General features: G+C 32.1%; 1 protein-coding gene across 3 annotated transcripts in view; it reads left to right on the top strand.

Moving 5' to 3' along the window:
* The window catches only part of Tbc1d19 (TBC1 domain family member 19), a 141,658-nt gene that overhangs the window by 67,209 nt on the left and 52,771 nt on the right, over positions 1-21,678 (top strand). For all 3 annotated transcript variants that reach the window (XM_005318905.5, XM_040292566.2, XM_040292567.2), the window contains 5 exons: positions 2,992-3,064; positions 7,556-7,594; positions 9,631-9,743; positions 15,376-15,450; positions 19,416-19,478. In XM_005318905.5, the coding sequence (XP_005318962.1) occupies positions 2,992-3,064; positions 7,556-7,594; positions 9,631-9,743; positions 15,376-15,450; positions 19,416-19,478 (363 nt within the window). The remainder of the gene's footprint in view (positions 1-2,991; positions 3,065-7,555; positions 7,595-9,630; positions 9,744-15,375; positions 15,451-19,415; positions 19,479-21,678) is intronic.

Below are 21,678 nucleotides of genomic sequence, written 5' to 3' on the forward strand. Positions count from 1 at the left end.
TTCATCTCAATCTTGTCAGAATGGCAGTTATGAAGAATACAAATAGCAACAAATGTTAGTGAGGATGGGGTGGGGGGAATGTGTACTAATACATTGTTGGTAGTACTGCAAATTAGTGCTACCACTCGAAATTCCTCAAAAAACTAAGAATGTAAACACTTTATGACCTGGCTATCCCACTCCTCAGTATATATCCAAAAGATTTAAAATCAGTGTATTACAATGATGCAGCCACATTAATGTTTATAGTAGCATGATTCACAATAGCCAAGCTATGGAACCAACCTAGCTGCCCTTCAACAGATGAATGGATAAAGAAAATCTGGTATATATCCACCATAGAATATTACTCATACATAAAGAAAAATGATATTATGCCATTTTCTGGTAAATGGATGGAACTGGATACTGTCATGCTAAGTGAAATAAGCTAGTCCCCAAAAGTCAAAGGTCAAATGTTTTCTCTGATATGTGGAAGCTTAACCAAAATAAAGAGGGCAGTAAACAAAATAGAAGAAAGATCAGTGAAGTATATGAAAGGGATTAAAGGGGAGGGAGGAAGATGAGATAAGGAAATACAGTGGAATGAGCCTGACTTAAATTTCCTATGTCTATATGAATACACTACAATGACTCTTACCATCATGTATATCCATGAGACACTAAAAAAAAAAAAAAATCTAAGTAAATAGCAGAAAGGTCAGTAGAGTACAGTGATGGGAACAGTGAAGGGAGGAGAAGAGGGAAATGGGAAGTACTGGAGACTGAATTAGAACAAATTATATTCCATGCTTTTAAAAATTTTGTCAGAATGAATTCTAATGTATAACTGAAAAGAACCAATAAAAAATTGGCATAAGGGTTGAAAAGTAAGCTGAGGAAATCTATTATAAGATTAAGCAAAAGATATGGAAGATAGGAGGGAATTTTTTTTAATTAGAAGATCAATTCAGGAAGACTAAATCTGACCAGTAAGAGTTATAGAAGGATAACACAGGGAATATAATCATTAGGATTTCCAAGAACTGAAAGATGGGGATCTCCAGTATGAAACACCTAGTACTCAATGCCATGGATGAAAGAAAATCCCTATCAAAGCACTTAAAAGAGAGAAACTGGAAACCTTTCGTAGATGAATAGCAATATATATACAAAGTGTCAGGACTCAGAGTGGCATCTGACTTCTCAGCAGCACAACTGGAAGCCAGAAGATTTTGAAGTAATGCCTTTAAAAATCTGAATGACTTTAATTCTCAAATTCTATATGTAACCACAGTCAATCAAATGCGAAGGTAGAGTAGACATTTTCAGATGTATATGATTTAAAATATTTTCTTCCATGCCAGCACCTCTTAGAAGTGCTTCATATAAGGTCATAAGCAAAACTGAAAATATGGAACCAAGCAACAGGATTCCAACCAAAGAGAAGGGGAATTTTCAGAAATGACAGTGAAGAGAATTTGCAGGATAAAGGCCACAATAGATCTGGAGCACAATGATCCCAGACTAGAGCCGGAAGCCGAAGATCCCAGGAAGGATGCCTGTAAGAGAAACGCAGCAGAATACATGATCCCAGAGACTGAACCACACGTGAAATTACACTGACAAGGGTCTTTTCAGAGAAGGTAAAGGCTATAGGAAGAGGTAAATGATTAAAGAATATTGTAAAAGTGAAAAAGCAGTTTAAATAAAAACAGTATGGGGAAAAATTAACAGTAAGGAAAGGTATGTAAGGAAACAACATGGTTGACGAGTGAATAATATTTACCTAATTACAATAATGCAAATCTATACTATGTATTTTACCAAAAATTGATATATAATTATATTGGGATATTGTAAGGAAGAAAAAAATAATATACATGCACTAAAATCCTGATTTATCATATAAAATCAATAGATATCTGAAACTAATGAATTAAAAATAACAATATACACTTGTTCTTATAAATAAGGAGATAAGTACCAGATAAAAAGGTGAAAATTAAACTAGTTCCATTTTTTAAAAGGGGGAGGAAGTATGGTTTTACCAATTAGAATAACAATAAAACAGGAAAATGTTAATATAAATATTTAATTACCTAGAAAATAATACCAATGTGAATAATATGGGGGTTTTGTATGTTTAACAAATGCCAGACAAGCATAATTACTCTCCTATACAGTACTAAACAAGTAAAGGAAGTTTGGAGAATAAATCTAGTTTATCCTTATTTTAGCAGAGCACTTGATACTATAAATTTACTTGAAAACAAATATAAGTTGTTTTGAATATTTATGGTATTTAGTTGATTAAAAGCTGAATAAAGTACTACACTACAGAAAGCCCAGATACAAGTTTGTATTGGTAATTTTAGACAATGGTTTTAGAATATAAAATTGGTAAGTGCTACATCTGCTATCAGTGATTGCATGTGTTTCAGGAAAGCTTTGAATGTAATAGTTCTTTACTCAGAAGGATTTCTTACTTTACTGGTAAGTCTATAACCTAAAAAAGCAAAATCAAGAGGAGGTTTTGAAAAAGTTTTTGTAAACAAGAGCAGCACTTATATTGGTCAAAGGCATCAAAGTAAAAATGTTTTTTAGCCAGGAAAAATTAGGGGAGAGAAAAATATTACTAAAAGCTCTACATTTGGAGAGAGATTATATCTTTTATACATATATTAGTATACACATTCAGAGAATATTCTTTTACAATTAAATATATTAATTTTCCTTAGGCTTATATTTTTACTCTTCATGTTTATTTCACATAGAAATATTAAATGTTATATAGTAATATATGTAATAAATGATTTATGGTTGTCCCACTCATCAATTGTAGACTTTTTTGTTACTCTATGTTTCTGATAATGTCTTTTTCTTTTTTAGATATTTGAATGAAACATAGATTCTTGTCACATGATTTTTATTTAAGCTGATGTTTAGGTGATCTTTCAGTATGTAGCAAAGTCTGAGATGTGTGTTAATTCTAAATGTATTATTTTTCAGAAAGAATGCTTTGCAGAACTTGGCTTAAATACAGGACAGCTGGGTATAGATGATTCTACACAAGTGCCTCCTGGTTAGTATTTTTCTCATATGACATATAATTAATGATACGTGATAAATGAGAGTTTAAAGTTTATCTTGTTTTTCTCAAAGGTGTGTCATAAACTATCTGAAAACAAAGCATGCTTTTGTCTCTCCTTGTTATTGTTAATTATTGAATAGGATCCTGTATCTTATAATTATCAGAGTTCAACTAGATTTAGTCTTTTTATTTGAAGGTCTTTAAAATAATTCTGAAAATTTATTAGACATGTAAGTAGCTACATGGGCAAAATCTTCCTCAGCCGCACTCAATTTCCCTCACTGGCCATCATTATCTATTTTTGTTTTCGTATCACCAAGTTAAGTGAACACTATCGTCTTCCTCAAGTAGACTTAGGGTTTCAAAATCATGTCTTTTAAACTTTAATCATCTAGATAATTTCTGTATTCATGGATACAAGTACATTTCATGAAAAAAATAGAGTGGCATTTAGCAATAATAAGATTGAGGTAGGGCTGGGATTGTGGCTCAGCGGTAGAGTGCTCACTTAGCACGTGCGAGGCCCTGGGTTCGATCCTCAGCACCACATAAAAATAAATAAATAAACAAAAAACAACAAACAAACAAATAAATAAATAAAGGTATTATGTGCAACTAATGAATATATATTAGAAAAAGATTGAAGTAAAAATTGACTTAAAGTATGGAGGCCCATGATGTGGAAATAATACAGGGCAGGGTTAGGGGACTTACTGTCCTTTCTTTCGTTGGTGGATAGCTACATGCCTCAGACAAGTTGCTAGTATCTTTTAGCTTGTTTCTTCTCCTATTAAATAAAGAAGTTGGCTATTGATTATTACTATTATGATAGTAATCTAATAATAATAAATGGCTATTTTAGCACATCCTGTTTCATGTATATTATCTCATTTTAACCACCTAGCAACTTTTAAGATATGTGTTACCATTTTTTAAAACTTCAGTAATGGATAATGAAGCATATATGTCATCAGAGGGGACAGTTCAATTAATTTGTACAAATTAATCAGAATAAACAGAAGCTCCCCTCCCAACCTGTTTCAATCTTTACCTTTTGTGTGTGTGTGTGTTACTGGGGATCAAACCCAGGTCAATCTTTATCTTTTATTTCAATAACTACTATTCTGATTTCTAGCAGACATTCTTAAATTTTGCCATTCTTGGGTTTTATATGTATGAAGAACATGGTGTTTTTCTTTGATGTATCTTTTTTTAATGTTTTATTTGTGAGATTCAGTCATACTGGTATTCATTTCTTGTATGTATTTGTAGGTCATTTTCCTGCTTTATAGTATTTCACTGTATCTTTATATCACTTTTTTTCCCCATCTATTGCTGATAAGTATTTGGGAAGTTTTAAGTTTGAGGCAATTGTAAATAAGGCTACTCTAAATATTCTAGCATGTATCTTTTGGTGAACATACCATTCTCTTCAGTTGAGCATGTACCTGGGAATGCAGTTTTTGTGTCCTAAGGTTTATATATGTTTAGCTTTAGTAGATAGCTGCTAGGGAGCTCTCAAAGAAGATGATACTAGTTTATACTTCCACCAACAGTGCAAGAGTCACAGTTGCTACATCCTTCCTAATGTATCCCGTTAGTATATCCCATCTTCTTTGTTCTAGTCATTCTGGTGGTGTATGGTGGTATTCATTTCTTGTATGATGCGAGATAGTTGAAGAAGTAGAGATGTTAAGTAACTTGCTCAAGGTCATAAAACTAGTAAGTTGTGGATTCAGGATTCAAAACTAAGCAGGTTGTCTCCAAAGTGTAGTATACTATGCTACCTCCCTCCTGCCACCTTTGCTAGCCTTTTTTTTTTTATTTTATAAGAATAAAATATACTTTTGTCCATGGCCAATGATAGCCAGATATAAGAAAAGGAAAGAAAATAGTAACATGACCTGAAATTATATTTGTTTTTCACTTTTGAAGTAATCTTTAAGAATTACTTAAAATTATTCTAAATGTTATAGTAACACAATACTTAGAAAATAGATTTTGCTTCTTTGATTCACTTGTAATACAACAAATGCATATAGAGACCTTGCTGTGGGCCAGAAGCTGGTGAGTAGATAGATATGAGACAATCTCTGCTCTTAGGGAAGATAAGGTGATAAATGACTTAGAAGATCACTGTGGTATTTGCTGTTGTTATGTAGAAGGGGCAGTTGAAGCAAGGCTCTACTTACTAAGTCATACAAAGTTATGACCTTTCATACACAGTTAATCATTTGGGAAGGTTATTTACTGTCTTGGGATCTTTCAAATTCAGTTATTAGCTCTTTCTTCCTCAGAAGGTAGGGAAAGGAGGAGAAAAGGAAGTTGAACAACTGATCTTTCTCTGGGGTGGGGAAAGATAAAAACTTTCGCACCTTCAGGGGGCTGGGGTTGTGGCTCAGTGGTAGAGCATTTGACTAGCATGTGGGAGGCACTGGCTTCAATTCTCAGCACCACATATAAATAAATAAATAAAATAAAGGTCCCACAACAACTAAAAAAATTATTTTAAAAAAAGTTCTCCCCTCATAGTTTCATAATCTTATTCTTTGTTTTGCTATAATTTTAAAATAACTTTTATAGATGTATAATGTACTTGCTTTAAAGTACACAGATCATTAAATATGTCAGTGAATTTTTACAAAGTGAAAACATTTATGTAACTTCCAACCTGATCAAGAAAAGAATGTTACCAGCATGCTAGAAAACCCCTTAGCTACACTTCTGGACTCTACTCCCCTAAGGGTAACAGCTATTGTGACTTCTAGCATCATAGGTTAGTTTTGTCTGGTTTTGTACTTTATAAAAATGGAATCATACAGTATGTACTTTTTGTGTCTTTTTGTTTAATGTTGTTTGTAAGATTCATAATGTTGTGTAGAATTTTATAAACCACTAATTTTCTTTTTTATTGATTTTTTAAAAAAATAAATGACAGTGAAATGCATTACAATTCTTATTACACATATACAGCACAACTTTTCATATCTCTGGTTGTATATAAAGTATGTTGACACCAATTCCTGTCTTCATACATGTACTTTGGATAATGATGTTCATCACATTCTACCATCCTTGCTAATCCCCTACCCTCTCCCTTTCCCTCCTTCCCCTCTTCCCTATCTATAATTCATCTAATCCTCCCATGCTCCCCCTCACTCCCCCACTATGAGTCAGCCTCCTTATTTCAGAGAAAACATTCAGCATTTGTTTTTTTGGGATTAGCTAACTTAACTTAGCATTATCTTCTCCAGCGCCATCCATTTACTTGCAAATGCCATGATTTTATTCCCTTTTATTTCTGAGTAAAATTCCATTGTGTATAAATGCCACATTGTTTTTATCCATTCATTCACTGAAGGGCATCTAGGTTGGCTCCACAGTTTCGCTATTGTGAATTGTGCTGCTATAAACATTGATGATAAACCACTCATTTTCATACCTGTATTGTAATCCACTGTGTGTGTATCACTATTTATCTTGTCTATTGTTGATAATCATTTCAGTTGTTTCCACTATTTAGTTTTTATCAATAGTGTTACTATGAATATTCTTGTACTGTCTCTTTGTTTACATATCTGAGAGATAATTGGTAATTATCTTATGATGTACGTAAGTTCTGTATTAGTACATACTGCCAGTTTTCCAAAATGATTATACCAATTTTTACTCCCATCAGCTTTGTATGAGAAGTTCAATTTGCTCCATATTTCTTTTGCATTGAGAATTATCAGTCATTTACATTTGTGATTGTGTGTTTCACAATAATTATAATTATATCTCTTTGGTAACTAATGTGGTCAAGAGGTTTTTCACATGTTTATTAGACTCAAGTTATTTATTAGACTCATGTCATTTTCTATCACAAGTTCTTTATGTATTCTGGATGTTAGTCTTTTGCTAGATATATATATTCTAAATATATTATTCCTTTGAGACTTAATCTTTCACTCTCTTAATGGTGATTTTTGGTGAACAGAAGATGTTTTAGTTTAATATAGTCTAGTTTATGAGTCTTTTTCCAATATGATTGATACTTAAAAAAAATAGTCTTTCCTGTAAAATCTTTTTAAATGGCTTTTGTATAGTGAGATTTTACCTGTATAAGATATACTATTGTTATATATACTTTACCAGTAGATTAAGAAGAAGTATGACTATATAAAGGAAGTTATCAACAAATTTTAGTTTGGGGATTGTTTTAGGAAAAAACATCAAGGATGGATATGATAATAATACTCTGTTTTAACAAAGGGAAAATTAATTCACTGCTTTTTCTTCTGATTAAATATATGAACTTACTTTTAAACAACTTAGAAAAAGTTTTTTCTGTGATTAGAATAAATATTATTGTTATTTTCTAAGAAGCCATTCAATTTTAAAATAATTGAAATATAACTACCAGAAGACATATACCTCTTATTCTAAATGTGGTTTATCACATTTGTGTCTAATAATTTTATTTTCTTTTAATATTATTAGAACTTTTTGAAAATGAACATGTACGTATTGGGCAAAAAGGTAAGCTTTTAGCAAGTTATTACAATTTCTGAAAAATGGGACAGTTTAAGTAAATGTCTCCATAAAATACCTCCAACTGAAATTTAATCTCTGAAAAGCTAAAACCTAAGTAGGAGTAATATTAAACAATGCAGATAATCTGATAGTGATCTTTATTTGTATCTTTATGTTGAAGGAAATGCATCATTTTAGTCTCATCAATAAATGTCAGATAAAGATGTGCACAGTTGGCTCCCTGAAGACATACAGACACACGTTCTTCAGTGACAGTACATTAAAACTAGCAGCAGTAGAATTTAATTTTATAATCAAAGTGACAGGTTTTTTCTTTGATGCCCCCACACACCTCTCATTAGTATTAATTGAGAATGTGCTCCTGTATGTTCCTGCTGGCTGTCACAATGGTTAAGACTTAATAACTGAAGCAGCTATTTTGTATCCTGGAGAATAATTTCCTCCTTTCTTTTGATGATTCTTTTCCTTGTGTTTATAAATCCCATTGTGTCTTTGAACTCTGAAGTACAGATACGTCTTTGTGTTGAAGTGTACCTTCTATGACAGTTATCTACCAAATTCCTTAGTTCAGTTTTTCAAAATTATATTTAAATGACTTCATTGTGTGATTTGACACTTTCATTAAACACAATTGAAAATTAAAGAATGTTTCATCTCTTTATTTTATATGATCCCTTTATTCTAGTCATGCCATTTTTGTTTAGTAAAAGATTTTTTTCCTCTTTGAAGAGAAATATAATAAAATGTACTGTTAGACATCAACTATTGTCTAGTGTGTCTTATTTTTTGTTTGTTTTATTTTTTGGTTCTTTATTTACTTAGTGAATAACACATATTTTCATTAAAGAAAATAAACATGAAAGTTATGACAAGTTGCTAAACTTGCCCGCTTAAGAATAATTTTGGCTGTCTTAAGATTTCATCAGCTCTTTGTTTTTCTCCTTTAAAAATCCCTCTTTATATTGATTTTTGGATTAGCTAAAAGGTCATCCAATAGAATGGATAATTTACATTCTTATATAGCCCTTAGTAATGATACTTCATGTACAGTACCATTTACAGGTATTAGAACTTTCATGATTTACTGGAATGTGTAAAAAAAAATTAAGGGTTTATAGATATGACTTTCTTGATCATAGAGACTAAATATTTAACACACCCACACACGCACCATTAGTAGTTTTCGATCCAGGGAACTATAGTTAAAGCAATGTATTCTCAAGGTACCTACATTTAAAAGCTTTTGTCAGGCTGGGTAGAAGCTAGAAAATCTTAAGACTTGACACTTTTAGGGTTATAAATGGGACAATATAAAAAATCTAGGGATCAAAGGAAGAGAATGACGGATTTCTGTTCTCGCGACTAAAATGCTCAGGAGTCACTCCAGTCAAACTGGCTAACTGGGCTGCACAAAATAACCACACAAGAGACACAAATACCTTTTTCTTTGGGATTGCTGTGACAGCTCCTCTGACCTTAAGGGACTGCAGAAAGAGAGAGAGCATGCGCTGACCCCTTTTATTGAGGAGAAGCTATTCAAATGAGGCAAGGGGACAGGTTTCAGGGGGCTGAGTATCTTCATGATGTCCACTGTCAGCAGGTTGACTGATACCTGGGTAGGCCACACCCAAGGACACAGTAAGAGAAGGGGACACACACAAGGCACTTCCATGGAAGATTCTATCCTAACAGGGCAAGGGGTTAGATTACGAAGGAACAGGTGAGCATAGCATCACCCATGGGGCTGTAGCAAGACAAGACACACCCATGTACGAGACACCGACCCTCACACCCAAAAAGGGTGCCACATTTCTGCGACTGAGCGCCTCAGCACCTAGCCAGGGAGTGTAACTCAGTCATATGTAAGGTTGACCTCCCACAAGAAAAAGTGTAATTATTTATATTTTAATAATCTTTCAAATATAAAGATGGTTAGCTTCCCAAAAGATTTATAATTAAAGATTTAGTGATGCTTCTTACATTATGAATTTTCTAATGAGATTCTAATGTACCTTTGACAGTTCTAACAGAACAAGATAGTGCTGCTGCTCAACAGTACATCAGACAAGGCAGTCCCACAGCACTAAGAGCTGAATTGTGGGCCCTCATTTTGAATATTTCCAGTCAACCTGAGGTAAGATGAAAAAATGACGAGTCACATTTGAGCTACTAATGTTTATTTTTCAAACATCAATAATTCAAAATGGAAACTTTTGTTTCTTAGTCTGTTATTTACTCCCCCCATTTTCAAAATCACTGTAGTTTTAGGTTCTAAGACAAAACTTAACATGTAACTTAATCAGTGTTCTTAACATAGAAGGTTTTTGTTATGTGATCCTATATATTTCCAACAAAACCATAAATAACATTTTGAGAAGTGGAATCTGATAATTTAGATAAATAAAGGTGTGTGATAGAATGGAAATGTTAGAATACGAAGAAATAAAGAAGGGCAACTCAGTATTAAAAGTAAATGAATGATTTGTTCTTATATTTACCTTTAAATACGTACTATTCTCATGGTTATAAAATTTGACAGATTATATAGGCATATTATTTTTCCAAATCTAAGAACATTTTATTTTATGAAGTATGATGAATATGAAGGGAATTCACCAATAGACAGGTATTCAATTTAATAAAGGAAAATTTTATAAGACATTGATTCTTCCTGAAGTACTCCTAGTAGATATATCTATAACTGTCTAGCTAGCTATACTAAACATGTTTATCTAGCTTACTAAATATATATCATTGAGGAAGTTACTTAAGTTTCTTCAAGCCTCACTTAACCCATACTTACGTGTATATCACAGAATAATCATGTCAGGTATACAAAATAATGTATGTGAGTCTTTTATCACAATGCCTGGCATGTAAATAGTCACCACTAATGGTATTAATAATTACATATTACATTTAATTATGTTAAAATTAATTATAATTAGTAATTATACAGACTTTAAGAAAATAAAACAATATATATTATAAAAGATATACTTTTGCCATTGCAAATTTTGAATTCATGTGTATATTTATTTATGTATGTGTATATTTTTAAAATCTCTTATGAACAATGCTGTCAAAAATTATGTTTCCTTTTTAAAATTATAACACTAGTGATTTATTTTTTAAATTTTTTTGTTTTAATTAGTTATACATGATAGTAAAATGCATTTATGAATTTTGATGTATCATACATAGATGTGATATAATTTCTCATTTTTCTGAGTATACATATGCAGAATCATATTGGTCATGTAGTCACATATATACATATAGTAATACTATCTTTTCTACCTTCAATCCACTCCCTTTCTTTCCCATCACTTCCCTCTACCTAACCTAAGGTAACACTATTCTTTACAGGTGCCCCCTGCCTTATTGTGAACTAGTATCCACATATTCGAGAAAACATCAGGCCTTTGGTATTGTGGGATTGGCTTATTTCATTTAGCATGATATGCTCTAGCTTCAACCATTTACTGGCAAATGCCATAATTTTACTCTTCTTTAAAGTTGAGTATATTCCATTGAGTATATATACCACATTTTCTTTATCCATTCATCTATTGAGGGACACCTACGTTGGTTTCAGAGTCTAGCTATTGTGAATTGAACTGCTATAAACATTGACGTGGCTGTGTCACTGTAGTATGCTGATTTTAAGTCCTTTGGGTATAAACCAAGGAGTGGGATAGCTGAGTCAAATGGTGGTTCCATTCCCAATTTTTCAAAAAATCTCCATACTGCTTTCTGCATTGGCTGCACCAATTTGCAGTCCCACCAGCAGCGTATGAGTATACCTTTTCCCCCACATCCTCGCCAACATCAAGTATTTATTAAGTAAATATATTTTCTTTGAAAACTATATATTTTGAATGGAAAATGTAATGTAGAGTGAGAAGTAGGAGGATTAGTTTAATCACAAGGTAACACATTTAGCTTGGCCAAATCTTATTTTTTTTAACTGTAAAAATAAGAGAAGCATACTAGATATCTGTATTTCCTAACTCTTTTCTAGTTTCAGATTCTCCTGAGTTTTTCCTCTAGAATTGAAGATATATTTTGTCAATATCACTATTATATGTCTCAAGTTGCAGGCTTTAATTTATTCACAGCATTTTATAGTGCCTTGCCTTCCAGGAAACCTTTCCTAATTCATGGGTGAGTAGGGGTCCTGGTAGGAATACAGATGATAACTGGATATCTTCGTGCTGCTCTGAGGCAGCAAATTGCCCTATAACTGGTTTAACAGATATTTTTAGATCTTCAAAAATTATAATTGGGTGGAAAAAACATTTTTCCCTTAATTCAATTTACTATTTATATCCATTTGTTAGGAAACTCAAAATTTTAAATCCACATAATAATTTTATTTTGAATAAACATTGAAACTATAAGGTATACAATTCTGCCCATGTATTGATAAAATATATTAGACAATGGTTGATTCTAGTAAACAGTAGCATAACTCAAATTCTGTGAACTCTATCTGAACTTATGTCTAAATCACTTGATAACCAAGGTTTAAGTTTAACCTAAATTTCTCTGAGATCAGGAAACTCATCTCTGAATTACTATTATATCTCTATGTTCTAACCTGGAATATTAAACATCTGATAAATTTTAAATGAAATATACTAAAATTTTACATTTTACTTAGGTATATGATGTGATATACAAAAAACAACAAAACATAAAATATTTACTTGTCAAATATGTACGTAATTAGACAATATAATTTACATATGTAAATTTAGGATCATATGTAATTGTGTAATTCTTATGTCTATAGTTTCTTTGTTGCAATGTCAATTATCAATAGGTTCTTTTAATTCACTTTGTATTTTAATAGGTAATAAAGTCAGTGTAAAGGGATATGTTGGGAAAAGCCAATATATTCTAAGTTATTGTTAAATTGTGTGAAACAATATATAGAAATTATAAACTTCAGAAATGGAGTACTTTTCACATATGATCTGTAAATTTGAAATTTTTATTGAAAGATGAGAATTGTTGACCAACATGGTATAGTTTTCATTCAGTCAGTCAGTATTTCATATATAATGCTCTGCTATTAAAATATTTTAATATTCATCTGAATCAGTATTTGTACATTAATTTTTTAGAATACTGTAGAATTATATTTATGGGCTAGTTAGCCATTTGGAACAATAAGAACCAATAAAAATTTTCGGGCTGGGGCTGTAGCTCAGTGGTAGAGTGCTTACCTAGTATGCATGAGGCTCTGGGCTCAATCCCTGGTACCACATAAAATAAACAAATAAAATAAAATTATTGTGTCCATCTACAACTATAAAAATATTTTTAAAAAAACAAGAATCAATAAAAATTTTCTTCAGAGTTAAAAACATTTCATTCACAGCATTTTGAAGATGTATTTTGTGGAAGCATGTGATACTAAAATTAATATTTTAGTGATTACTTTTAAAAATATTTAGTAGTTCTCTAGCATTGATTACAAAGGGAATACTATTTATTTATAATAAAAAGTATTACAAATGCAATTTCAAATAAATTTAGCAACTAAAATTAAGTTCTCTGAGTACTTATAATTCATGGGTTATAATGCAGATATGAATACATGTTCCATATATATTACCTAAAGAAATATTTCCTTAAATCAATATTCTTTGTTTATGTCAGTAAAAATGTTAAAGCAAATTTCAAGTTAAAATAAATTATTACCAAAATTGTTCTAAAGCAGTGTTTTTTCAAATGTCTGTAAGACCTATTAATTCTCAGTGCTTTATGTGGGAGATACAAAGGTCCTTGAATAAAATGCAAAATCATTTAATAAAAATGTTAATAAGAATTCTCAAGGGTAATCTGCTTCAACACAAAGGTCATTTGTTTGACCAACCATGCAGCTTAGAGAACCACTGAGAAAAAAGGGAGACTGGACTGGCCAGTTTGGATCAACTGAATCAACACTGAGAGTGTTGAATGATGGGTGTCACAGCCTGTAGGCCTTTACCTCTCAGACATCCATGTATTAAAGGGGAAAAAATGTCAGTAGGTATCATACGGCCTTGATTAATTTCAACAGCCATTTCTAATCAAATCTTTAAAGTAAATGGAATTATTGAAACATAGTAAGACTAGTTCTCAAAACACAATAAGTACAAAATAAACAGAAATGCCAAAGTTCTTTTCATTAGAATTAGGAAAAAAGTAGTAATACTATCATTATTATTATTCATCATAGTTTTTTGAGGTCCTAGCTATAAGATATGGAAATGAATTGGTTTATGTTTGGGGACAAAAAGAAACATAGTTATCTTCTTTGCAGATGACTAATTGTCTACCTAGAAAATCCAAGAGATCAAAAAATGACTGTGATAAGTAAGAGCTTATGATATATGTATATGTATGTATGTATATATATATACATACATACATATATATAATAGTGAATTTTACCTTCACATCTCTATATAGCATCAACTAACTAACTATAAATAAATAGAAAGAATGCCAATGGCATAGAGAAAGGGGAACAGGGAAGTACTGGAAGCTAAAATGGAGCAAGTTCTATTTCATGCATGTATAATTATGTCAGAATGAACACCAATATTACCTTTACTGATAGTATACTAATAAAAACATGTAAACAAGACATTTTGGTAAGACAAATGGATATATGAAAAATATACAGAAATCAGTATTTCCAGAAACTTAGAGTAAGATATCATCCTGCAATAAATATTCCTCCTTGTCCCAGGTGATCCTTTCCCACAACTCTTACTTGTTTAGGAAAATGTCTCTGGAAAGAATCACACAGTGTATATGATAAAGCCAAGCAGTGGGCATGGGTGGAGACCAGGTCTGTGAGATGAATGGTGGCATTCAGAAGAATGTAGGGATCTGCTAAAGCAGTGAGACAATATTGCCACCTCCCTTTAAGACAGCTACTACCCATTTGATCCTGACCTTTGTCCTTAATATTCTGATCAACTTTTTTTTTCTGATCAAGTATTAATCTAATGCTTAACTTTATTACAGTTTCAAGCCCTTCTCCCGCTTTACCTTTCTCCCTCATTCCCTTTCCTTTCTTTCTTAGTCCTTTCCTTTTAATTTTCCTCTTCTTCCTTCTATTTCTTATTCTCTATTAAATAAACATAGCCTATCTCATCATGATACAGAGTCAAATTTTAAAGTATTATGAGACCATATTCTAATATAAAATCTGATTTATTTTTATACCATATGATTGTTTTTACTACTAGTAGTGACTTATTATGTTTGAACTTACTATTTTGTAATAATTTGCATATTAGGCAGTATGGATTAATCAAATCTCATAGTTTTGTGGCCTTAGTTCTGAAATGTTAGTGGGAATAGTAATCATTGATCTATTTCATTTTATTGAAATTAAATAAAATTCAATCCCATTTTATTGGGATTAGATGAGTTAATTCATGTTTAATTGTTAAATGGTGCCTTGTATTTAGAAACTACTTAATAAATTACTATATTTGCTATTAAAGTTAAATGAAAATCAATTTAGCAAATAATGAGTGAATACCCACAAAGTGCCAGATGTTATCATGAGTAAAGGAACAGGCATATTTGTTGAACATCTTATATTGGTCAGGCTTGGGGGATGTAGTAATGAATAGAACAGAGTTCCTATTTTCTTAGTATTTATGATATTATTAAGATTGTTACTTATTAAAGTTATAGAGACTGGCTTTATAAATGTGACTGACCTTTAATATTTTGACCTGTTTTACATTTAGGACATCTTGTATTATGAGCAACTTAAGATGAATGTGATACAACATGACCTTTTGGTGGACAGTCTAATATATAAAGTAAGTAAAAATATGTATAGTTTTTTTTTCATTCCATTATCATTAAAAATTAAGAGTTTTTCATATGAAGGTCAGGTACTAGGTGCAATGATATATGTTAAACTTGAAAAATAATTTTTAGTGCCAGGAACCTGTAATCACAGCTACTCAGGAGGCTGAGGCAGGAGGATTGCAAGTGCTAGGTGAGCCTGGGCAATTTAGTGAGACCTTGTCTCAAATAAATAGATGAATAATAATTTTAAGTTATCATTCTACCTATAAAATTAAGGTTGGCCTTCAAACTTATAGTCTGAATTCAGTGTTTCCATTTCCCTATGAATCTATCCTCATGATTCTTTCCTGGACCTCCTGTTTTTTCAGTAAGAAAAACAGATTTAAAAATTTAAGTTTTCTACACAAACAAAATATAGAAGCAACTGAAAAGAAAAACAGAGTATAATAATTTCATCATTTTTATCTCATGATTCTTTAGGGCCTACTTGTATGTCTCTTTGAACTGAAGTCTTAAAATTTGTTTTAGTTTCTAAATATATGGCCATATATATTTCAAGTTTCAGGGTAGGAATACTTTGAATGTTTGTCTTCAAGCATCTGTTAATCAACTTGTTGAGTCAAGTTGTAGATGCTTAACACATAACATAGGATATGACTACTGCCGGATTAGTAATTTTACTATTTAAGAGACTTGGATTTTAAATTCATAATTCAAAATGTAAAGGAGATTCTTACTGCAGTTCTCATAAATGGGGAAGAAAAGATAACATGTTGAAGACCTTGAAATGTGTCTGAGTAGAACATGGCCAAGGGCAATAATAACAACTGTGATTGTGTGACTGCTTACTATTTGCCATATAGTGTACCAAACTTTTACCTAGACTATCATTTAATCCTGGCAACTACCATAAGAATAGTAGGCACCAGCATTTAAGCTGTCAGTGTTTTCCTTGGAGGTGAGGAGGACTCCCATTCTGCAATAATATGTCTTAAAAATCACAGAGTTTTAGGGGAAAATAGAGTACACCATGCAAAACTTTTGCAGCTTTGTAATCAGAGTACTAATAAAAACACACACTTAGGCAAAAGCTATTTAAAAACACAAAATAATAATAAAACAACTGCTAAAAGAAATAAACCAAAAATAATAAAATAATACAAATGGAAGTGGTACACTAAGTCACTGGGGCTGCTGATAAAGTGGTTATGAGAAGTTCAGCAACTGAAAAATATACCAGGCTGGAGGTGCCGCTCTGAAGAGGGACCCCCAGTGCAAATGTATATTTTATTTTTAAAAAAGAAGCTATGAAGGCCTATGGCCTATGCATGTAGCAGTTGCATTTTTAAAACTTATTAAAGCTTTATTACACTCCCTATAACAAAGACAAAGTTTTAAATTTAACTGAAAATAAAGAGGTGAAAGGGATGAATGGGACAAGGCAATTCTAAATACAAAATATCATCAGTCTCTCAGTACACCAAGTTATTTTATTTTAAAAAAAATATTTTTTAATTGTTGATGGACCTTTATTTTATTTGCTTATTTATATATGGTGCTAGGAATCGAACCCAGTGCCTCACACATATGAGGCAAAGTACTCTACCGCTGAGCCACAACTCCAGCCCTACTACACTAAGTTATTAAATGGTTCTGCCTTAACTGCTTTCTGTTTTCCCACAAAGTTGCCTTGTGTCCATACCTACAGTTTTCTAAAAGTTACTATGACTTGATAATTTGTACTAGGGTTTCTTAACTTTCCTTCATTATCATATCCCTGAGGGAAAAAAATTATTTCTCTCTAATAAGAAAAGTTAAATACTAGAGAGTCAGATTTTGTTGGCTAGGGATGAGTTTGGGAGAATCACATTACCATTAAAACATGCAAAGATTTTTGGTCCTCAAGAACCAGTTAACTCAGTAAGAGGCAGTATCACCAGTGGTACAGATGTCCAGTCTCTACCATTGCCTATATTGTCTTCCGACATAGAAGACCCACCCCATTCTTTCCCTTTGTTCTTTGGCTTTAAGTTTTTCCAGACTTGGTACACATTTACTACCTCCACAGTCACCCATGACTCATTTCATTCTTACCAATTGCTGATGTGCTCACCAGCAAAGTTTCATCTATGTTATAATGGACTTCTGCAATATTTCTTTGTACTTCTTTCCATATTTTTGCTATGTATATTTTCTTGTCAGCAAGAATGTAGACATTAGGAACTAAATATTTGTCTTTCTTATTTCTTTGTGTTTTGATGTTTTTGTTCATCCCAACCAATCAATCAATACTTGTTGAATTGATTATATATTACTTAGGTCCAAAAGTATGGTGTGCTTTATATCTGGGGTTTTTTGATACAAGTTCGGGATCTGTATTTAAATATATGTACTGATGAAAAAATGAAAATTACTATAATTATAGAGGATTTGAGTTAACTTTTAAAATAGATTTCTGGGGGCCTGCTCTGTTTCTCATATTGTCCTGGGCATTTATCCATACTTTCTGAAGTAGCTAATGATGTCCCATGAACAGATATGAAGACCTAGGCTTGGAGTCCCTGATCAAAGTCTTACAGCTAGAAGTAGTTGAACTGGATTTCAAATCTTTGTCAGATCTGTTGGAATATCCATGTTTTTTTTAATGCATTACAATCCTTATTATACATATAGAGCACAATTTTTCATATCTCTGTATATAAAGAATATCCATGTTCTTATACAAAGCAGCAGCTTCCAACTCACTGTGCAAAATGTTCAGAGATATCTCGGGGAAAGTGGAGATGTTTTGGTTTACTTTTCTGGGCTTTTGTTTATTTGTTATTGGGGAAGGATACCTGCTGCATCGTGTAATTTCTGTTAATTTTTATTTATTTGTCCTTTATTCTTCAAACATGTATTGGGTGCTACTATGTGGAAGTTACTATGGTGATGCTGAGTATATAAAAATCAAGGAGAGCAGAAACTTATAAAGTGGTCAGGAAGTGAGAATAGAGTTATATTTAAAGGAAGGAACTAATACTTGACTCGGGAGAAGTTAGTGACTAGCTCTTAGAAGATGAGTTTATGAAAAGTCAATATTAGGTTCCTAGGAACAAATGGTGATTGGCAAATGAATATTCACAAAGGCCAGAAAATATTTGGTATTTTGAGGGAATGGCAAGTATGTATATTTGAATTATGAGATTAAAGCTGAAATTTGGGACCAGTTAATTTTGGTTGCTTCTAGATGCTATGATTGTATCTAGTTTTCAAGTTTTATGACACCTAAATATTAAAGGGATATAAAATTGAAATAAATAATAAAGTTACTAATTGAACCTTAAAAAATGTAAGGAAGTAGTGATCAAATAATGTATCATATATCTTAGTCAAGTAAATATGTAACAGTGATAAAATCTAATTGAGAAGTTTATAATCTTACATAAAGGAATAGATTCATTGCATCATTGTTTCTAAATAATTTCTAAATAATTATGCTTTAGGACTATAGACATTCATCTGGGTTCTTTTCAGAAAGCAGTCTTTATTTTAGTCAGCCTTTTTGCTGCTATGACCAAAAGACCTAACAAGAACAATTAGAGGAGGAAAAGTTTATTTGGGGCTCATAGTTTTGAAGGTCTGAGTCCATACATGGCTGACTCCATTCTTTGAGGCCCAAGGTAAAGCAGAACATCATGGTAGAAAAGTGTGGGGGAGGAATGTAGCTTAGAATATGATGATCAGGAAGCAGAAAGAGAGCTCTCCTCACCACAACAAAATATAAACTTGAAAGGCAAGTCCCTAATGACCTGCTCCTCTAGTCACACCCCACCTGCTTTCAGTTACCTGAAGGGGATTAATTCATTGATTGAGTTAAGACTCTCATAAGTCAATCATGTCACCTCTAAACCTTCTTACATTGTCTCATACATGAACTTTGGGGGTCCGTCTAATATCTAAACAATAACATATTCTTTACTTTTTATCATAGGATGTAAAGTTGACAGCAAGCAATGATGATTATTATTTTGTATTTGAAGATTATTTATATCAGGTAAGTTTAAAATTTTAAATATGTAATTTTTTGTTTTAGGTTTTCTGAATCATTATACTTTAAGAGTTATCTCTATTGTTAACTAAATCCTTCTAAAATCAAAATCATGTTTATCATATTACATGTTCTAAAGTTGAGATAAAGTTAATTTTTGCCCTTACAGTGTAATGGGGTGGGAGAATAAAAGTTCCTCAATGAATTTTTAGACTGTTCCTTTTAGTCACATATACTACAATCAGAGGTAAGTTTTCTATCTTTGTTGTTGACAGAGATTTTTAAATTGTATTCATATTTAATCCATCCAAATAACTTTAGAGAGAGTATTTACATGATACTTTTTATTAAAAATATTGAGTAAATATTTTGAAATCAATGTGTAGTGTCAGGATTATTCCTTGGCAATTTCATATGGTGATACTGTGGATTTGGATCCTTCCCTGGGTCTTTTTCATATCTACTAAGATAAAATAATTTATCATAAGTAGAAAATAAGTAATTCACATAGAATTATCTAGATAATGTACTTTTTAGATAAAGATTACACATACATATTGATTTTGAATGAATGACAATATAAATGTCATCAAGGAAATGTATAGATTCCATATAATAATTTCTTATTGATTAAGCGTAAATCAGTCCCAGCTGTTTGGATGAACAAGTGTTTTCTTTGATAATGGTGTTGGTGGTTTATATATATTTTAAAGGAAAGATAAAGTTAAATAAGAATCTCTCAAACAGGCTTAATTAATCACACATTCTAAGAGCTTAAGTATAAGACTTTTTAAAATTAAAATTTGAAATAACTATAGAAACAATTTTGAGATTTTATAATTTCAAATGTAAAAAAATAGTAAAGATTTAAAATTCTATTCTTTAATATAAAATTGGATATTAATTAAGAGTTGAGAAATCTAAAAATAAAAGTTGGAAAGTTTACTTGCTTATGTAGCTAATATGTAGCACTGTGTCTAGTTCTTGGTACCCAGTAAACTTTTGAATGTCTAAAGTTATATAAAGTTATATAACACTACTAGTTTATTGATAGCTCTGTTCTTTGGAAATGTTGAAAAGAAATTATCAGTTCTGTAATGGTGGCATGAGTAGATCCACAGAACTATCCCCAGTAGACAAAACATAGCTAGTGGAAACTATTTATAAGAAAAATAAAAGTCTCTGGAAACTGTCCCAAGATTCTACAACAAGTCAGTAAGAAGCATTTATTCATAAAAAGCTACTAAATTCTAGTGAAAACCATTTGTGGCACATGAGACCTACTTTTGGCCTCCCCTCACCCTCTGATCAAAATGACAGCTTCAGTTCTGAGTATGGCCAACAAGATCAGGCTTCCCACTCCCTCTAGTTCCTAGTCAAGCGCTACAGTATCTCCATATGAGTGGCAGACAGCTACTCTTCCCCCTCAGTTCTGTGTTAACAGATGGCTGAATCCAGAAGAAGTGCTACCTAGAAGTTGGGGGCTCCCTTCCCACAGGGCAGAGATCTCCTCAAGAGCTCTACCTCCTCTTAGCAGGCCAAGACTACTAGGAGCTCGAATGCCCACCCAGCTTGCCTGTAGAGTGGAGGTTCTATGGGAAAGGTGAGCAGAGAAGACCAGAGGTTGTTTCCTTAGCCAGTGTCTGTTCTCAGAAAGTAGAAGTGTCATGCCAAGAGAAGTTGGTCAATGTCCCCATCCCAGCTCCAAAGCAATGACTCCGAGATTTTGTTTGGAGGGGAAAAGGGAGTCTTGACAACAGGATCTTTGAGACTCTCCTCAAAGAAAATGAGTTTATACGGAGTGTGATAAAGTTCCAACCCAGTGAGTCTAAAATACTAGAGATTTTAATGATAGGCAATTAATAGAAGGCTCTTAACTCCAAGAGAGTGTCAACTAAACCACAAGTAGCTAGTGTACCAAAGAGAACTAGAGAGACAGTTACAACAAGTCCCAGTGGGATAGGAACAAACCTCAAAGACAAATTTCAAAAATGACTTGTGCAAAGGTGTTCAAACTTAATTGAATCAGACTGTGGTTTCTCAGTTTCTACCTGAGGACGTGGTTGCAAACAGTAAAATAAACAGCTTGCGATTAGTGAAACAGGATATCTGTGATACCAACAGAGACATAATGCTTAACTGAGATTAGAGGAAGAGATAGTCAAAAATACCTGCTAAAATCAGTATCATTGAAGAGTGGGTATGT

This window comes from Ictidomys tridecemlineatus, chromosome 9, assembly GCF_052094955.1.
Source record: "Ictidomys tridecemlineatus isolate mIctTri1 chromosome 9, mIctTri1.hap1, whole genome shotgun sequence".
In the NCBI taxonomy this organism is placed as follows: domain Eukaryota; kingdom Metazoa; phylum Chordata; class Mammalia; order Rodentia; family Sciuridae; genus Ictidomys; species Ictidomys tridecemlineatus.